The following is a 6,000-nucleotide window of genomic DNA, read 5'->3' on the forward strand; positions in this document are numbered from 1 at the left end:
AAAAAGCTAAAATGATTTTCCGATATATTAGCAATGCATCAATTCATATCACCAAAAATATAACGTCAACAGCATCAATACACATAGTTAATAACAATGCAAGAAACTCCTTAGGTAAAGTTTATTAAAATAATTTCATTTGATACCTTTAAGGATGATAAAAAGAAGAGTAGTGAAAAGCTCACAGATGGAAGTGAATCAAAGAATCCCGAAGATAACACATCTGACAGTGACAGCTTTAAACCAACTAATAAAATCACAAATGTCACCATTTATAATGCTGACTTCAAGGACAATATTGAAAAAGGTAACTTGAGATTATATGAGATATTGTGTACGTTAAAAATACATAATGGGTCATTATTGCAATCATGAATCCAGAAACGTTTATAATTGTCAACCATATAGTTATTTCAATTCTGAATAGTGGCCCTCACTTCTTGTGTTTGGTTTAAACGCAGCATAAGATTAAACAATAATTTGGTATTCATTCTGGTTTTGGTTTCTTTTTCAAAGAGTTAAGAGTGTGAAAGAATATTACCAAATTTATTAAAATCGTTATAAAAACAAAGCATTTACTCCACATATTTCACACACTTAATAAAAAATACAGTGTAGCTAAAAAAAAACTTATCCATAGTAATTAGAAAGTATATGTGTTGGAACATAATACACTCGTAAGTTTACTTATGTGTTGGAACATAATACATTCGTACGTTTACTTTCAAATAGTTGACATTTTGATTAAAAGTGCGTGAAATTTTGAAAGCTAACTGAAAGTGTGTACTTGAGTGAAAGTCTATATATTTCAAAACTGAATAATGTCCATGCCTTGAAAAGAGGAAACCGATTTTATTAAGCTGTATTTTAAAGAGAATCTTTCTACTCTCATATCAAACGTAAGACGTCTATCTCACATTAGTCACATCATTTTCTAAATCTCTCTCTCGACCTATTTCACAATAATTAACTTTATAATATCATCATGAAATGTTATGCTATTTATTATAATCATATATAATCATGTGTTTGATTCCGCTCACATAAAATCACATTAATGTGTTTGTATTTAGAGACTAGAATGTTGTCTAATCCGCCTGTACTGGCTGTTACAAACATTTGCAACTCGGATACCAAACCAAGTGAGCTGCTGTGTTATCCACCAATAATTACTCATACGGCAGCCACACCACAAGGTTCCCCGAATGCCACTCTGGAACCATTGGTACGGGACTTAAATAACAAGCTTTCCAACCTGATGACACTTAACATCAGTAACTCCTCTATTGACTCCATTGATAAATCACCAGTAAGTGAAGACTCATCAGTCTTACCTAAGTGCACATGTCTGTGAATTTCACAAAAATTCTTTAAATGTTTCTAAGTTTGAGGATAGATTAAACAAATAATTTCGTGTAAGTTTTTTTCTAGTTTGCAATGAAACACTACTTTTTTTGTTGTAAGTATTACATTTACTCGATCATATATTTGAAAAAGACTAATTATACATGTTTGCTGTATTTATTTTCCTTTCTGTCATTTTTGAAGATCCAAAGTTTAGTGGGTACGGCGCAACAATCTCCAAGCCTTTCCCGTACTCACAGTAGAAACAATGTAAAGTTGGCATTGCCATCTAGTGGAATAATTACGACTCTTCCAGAGATTGACCACAGGTGTAGTCAGTTGCCAGTTCCTCCAGTTCGTCGCAGTAGTCTATCACCATCTTTTCTCAGCAGAAACGTAAGGACATATCACTAAATACATTTTGTATACGCTTTTCTGTATATAGAAATCTCTGTGAAAATATAAAGTGTCGGTTTTTAGAATTTTAAAATATTTGTAAATACATATTTTTCGAGACTTTTCACAGTTAGCTAGGGCTTTAAATATAGGCAATTTTATAAACTCAAAAGTCATGACTTGGAACTGGATTTTATTTGTATATTTCGGCTATCCGTGCAGAGTTACACAAGGGCTACCTGAGCTAGCTGTCCCTAATTTTGAAGAAACAGATTAAAATGAAGACAACTAGTCAACAATACCCACCGCCAAGTGTTGGGTTACTGTAATCGAATAGTAACATTCTAACAACGAACTCACGGGCGCAAAATATGGAGCGTGGTTCTTTTTTTTTGTGGCGGTGGGGGGTTGCGGGGATGCGAACCATGATTCAAAGTTCCACATGCTAACCACTAGGCGCTTGTAAGTAGAAGGAGTAATGTTCGATATATGTTTTGCTTGAAAAAAATAACCGTAAAATTTTTACACAAATACCTAGTATGTAGGACATTAATGAATACTTAACTTAGTATTTTTAAACGCTCTGCGATTTGTACTGAAACTTTTTCATTTCAATAGATTAAAGAAAAATAACTTAATCAAAAATTAAGTTATTATGCTAGTGTTGACTACAAATGTTTTTGTTAGGAATGGAAATTCATTAATGAGTCTCACTGTATCGGGGGAAAATTTTTAGTTAAAACGTAAATACAATTCCTATTCTAAAGTTTACTGTAAAATTTCTGATTATATTAGCGTTTTCCTTCTGAATTATTCAAACAAGGTTATTTATATGATATCAAATGTTCATTTACTTCTAAAATGTTTCCTGAAATCATTAATGTGTATGCCAGAAAAAGTCTGTAACAAATTGAACTTTATCGTTCAACACGTGTATCTGTATAGCAGAACCTGGTTTGGTAGGAAAATGAACTGATGAATTGTAAACCAGGTTTAATATAGAGAAAAATACAAGGCACTTTACATAATGTGGTAATCTGGTAAAAGTGCTCTTAATGCTATATAGTTCTATTTCGTACTGTGTAACATATGTTAAGCCATATATGCATATCTGTATCTATGTTTAAGTGGTCGTGCTGTTGTAGACTATAATGACTTTAGGTATGATATACAGATATTTTCTGACACCAGCTTTTAAGCAGAGCATCAGTGATGACAACCACTTAGAGCATGGTGTAAGCTAGCGAAACTGTTAGTACATATTTATCTGACTACACATAATGCTAATTATAAGTATCTTGTTTATCACCCAAATGATTGTAAAATTAAGGGTATATATATTTTTAATATAAAGCACAGATATATTCCATTCATAGTAGTTTATAAAGTTATGAAATGTCATTGTATTTATTTACTTCTCAATGTGAAAATATTCAACAAGGGTAAGGAACGAATACCTTCTGAAAACTCTTAAGGTTCCATAATTTTCAAATTTATTAACAACGGGTTGAAATATTATACTTAGAAATTACTATTCGTATTTCAAAACTGACAACTTATAAACAAGTGAAAATACTAACTTGAGGTAAAGTGCATGATAGTCTACGTGTGTACCTACGTGTTTCATAACACTTTCACATGGCCATACGTTTCGTCAAACATTTTACAAGCAGTGTTGAAACTGTGTAACTAAAATATTCCTTGCTAAGATCTCCAGATTTTGATAATCCTAGAACCTGGTACTTTTCGTTAGAAGTTTATCATTTTCCCCTTTGATAAGATGATTAAAATTTGGATGTGTAGTTGAATAAAAGATATAAACAGTAGATTTGATGTGTCCCTACAGTTAAATGTCAAAAAGCTTTAGATCTGGAAGGAGAAGTTTCCAAGGTAACGGTCCCATTCGGCCAATCTAGCAGTTCAATAGGAAATCGTAAAGTGTTTTACAAACACAAGATGCAAAATGGGGCTTTGGCCTATTTCGTGAAGAAACAGATGGCAATAACAACATCAGCATCCAAATGAAGAAGGAAAAAAATATCCGATTTGTCTAGTTATATGAATCTAGTGATGTAATTACTGAGCGATAGTTCAATGCTCCTCTTGAGTTAATTTCCATGTATCACAAAAGTGTTTATGATTTACTCTGAGCAGTCACTATCCGTTAATAAATTCTTAATCCTTCGCTTAATACTAAACTTAAATAGTTCACTGACAGGAAATTACGTCTATACTATTAAGAATAATTCTATGGTGCTGCTTACGTAATTCCGGTTTTCACGTGCTTATCAACAAATTATCTTTAATACAAAGTTGTTTCTTGTATTAGGCCTACCAATAATTTTAATATTTAGTGTGTACCGATTTAAAGTATGTGATTTTATACCTAAAATTTGAGTTGATTCATAAGAAGCGTAAAACCGGAATTAAATGAAGTAAACAGTTTTACTAAATTACTTTTATCCAAAACTGGAGAAACGGGATAAGCCTTGAAGGTTTTAGACAAACGTGTACTTTTACGTATTTATATTTCAATATTTGAAAATAATTCGGTTTTAAAATATGTACAACTATTTATAATCACCCTTTACTTCAACGAAGTGGTTTTTGCTATATTAGTAGATATTCTTTGTTCTTAAACCAACTCGTGTATCTTTGAGGTGAGTTATACAATTTACTTATCTATCTGTAACTGTCTCAGCTAATATTTTACATGTAGGACTTTGATACATGGGATTTTTTTCCTCGTAATCGTTTTAGGGTACAAGTTATAACTACTTTTGTAAAAAGATGGGTAATTTTGATATTAAATACAAGTTTTAAGTTTTATCTAGACAGTAAATACAGCATTTCTTCTTATAACATATGACCCGAAGTATTACAATTATAATTTTTATAGGGGTCTTTAACTTGCTCACCCCATCTTTGTCGGAAGGGGAGTCAAAGCAGTTCCGGTGGCTCTTTCAAATTACGGAGACCTAGCAGCATGTATGGATGGAAGGCATGGCAGAAAAAGAAATGTGATAAAGAAAGTTTTGTTGATTTAAATACCGGTTTAGGCACAGAAAGTGAAGAAGTACGTCTAACCAATAAGACAATAGTTCATCAAAATATGTAAGAATCCCTCTTCCTCTTTTGTTAACGTTACTGACCAGTGAGTCCATTAGATACGATTTAAAAATGCATTGAGATAAACCATCTTTTTTAATATTTAAGTACACCGTGTTTGTTGTTTAAATGTATAGAGCGTTCTTATAAACATTCTTTGAGTTTTAAACATCAGTAAAATGAATGCTATTCGTCAAGAGCAATAATTATTGGTAGATATAACAATGACTATGAGGAATTCTAACCTGTGGTTACAAAAATAGTTGATAGAGGGCGCTACCTACCCTATGTGACTAACTTTCATGTCAAAAATGGCTTGCATCGTTGAGATGATGTAATATACAGCTGAATGAAGCTGTACAATATTAACATGGCTAGATGTTGTCGGATGGCCCTCTTGATTATTGGCTGTCGAATACCTTATGCCAGTCGTGTATTGTGGAGCGCTTGCTGCGATGCCGGACTTGGCAGATGCTATCCGACAGCATAAACCACACGAAAAAAAGAAAGATAAAAAAGCCTTCTACATCTACTTAACCTATAGGACACTCAGTCTCTCTAGTATAGATGTCGGCAAAACCTGGATACCACACTTAAAAGCATTCAAATAATATGTTGACTCAATGTTAATGAGCTTACCTTGAGTAAATGTATACCACACTATCCTTTTCCCTAAGAAGATCCAAGATCGAATCATGGCCACTACAAACCCATCCCTTCTCATGAATTATCTGAAAGTGGCAACATACTAGCAATTGAGACTTGAGATATAAATTAGTTAGTAATTAGTGTCTCGTCATAAAAAGTCAATAATTAATAATTAAGACTTGGGTGATCGTAAAGTCTATAACCATGAAAACGTCAAGAAGCTTTATAAGAACCCCATATAACGCATTTTCTTTGCTGATTGTCAAAGTGAATCTTGTTAAGAGACTTTTTATTGTTAATATTTTGTTATGTGATAACATCTACTTCATTTCTTCTCTTATGGATCATGAACACCAAAATAGTTTTGTGTATACGTAAAATAAAAAATATGATTGTACACAAAGATATGAGATTATTAATTTTTTTCTATCGCTGAATACTTTATATTAAGATTAAGGTACATACCTTTGTGAAAATTTATATATATATATATATATATATATA

The 6,000-nt window shown here is 32.1% G+C and overlaps 1 protein-coding gene across 3 annotated transcripts in view; it reads left to right on the plus strand.

Moving 5' to 3' along the window:
* The window catches only part of LOC106472301 (voltage-dependent T-type calcium channel subunit alpha-1G-like), a 200,403-nt gene that overhangs the window by 171,750 nt on the left and 22,653 nt on the right, over positions 1-6,000 (plus strand). For all 3 annotated transcript variants that reach the window (XR_002613613.1, XM_022401680.1, XM_022401685.1), the window contains 4 exons: positions 154-307; positions 1,074-1,309; positions 1,549-1,740; positions 4,640-4,854. Coding sequence is in view for 2 of the 3 variants with exons in the window: in XM_022401680.1 (XP_022257388.1) it covers positions 154-307; positions 1,074-1,309; positions 1,549-1,740; positions 4,640-4,854 (797 nt within the window). In the remaining variant the exon portion in view is untranslated. The remainder of the gene's footprint in view (positions 1-153; positions 308-1,073; positions 1,310-1,548; positions 1,741-4,639; positions 4,855-6,000) is intronic.

Source organism: Limulus polyphemus, unplaced genomic scaffold (genome assembly GCF_000517525.1).
Source record: "Limulus polyphemus unplaced genomic scaffold, Limulus_polyphemus-2.1.2 Scaffold119, whole genome shotgun sequence".
Taxonomy (NCBI): Eukaryota; Metazoa; Arthropoda; class Merostomata; order Xiphosura; family Limulidae; genus Limulus; species Limulus polyphemus.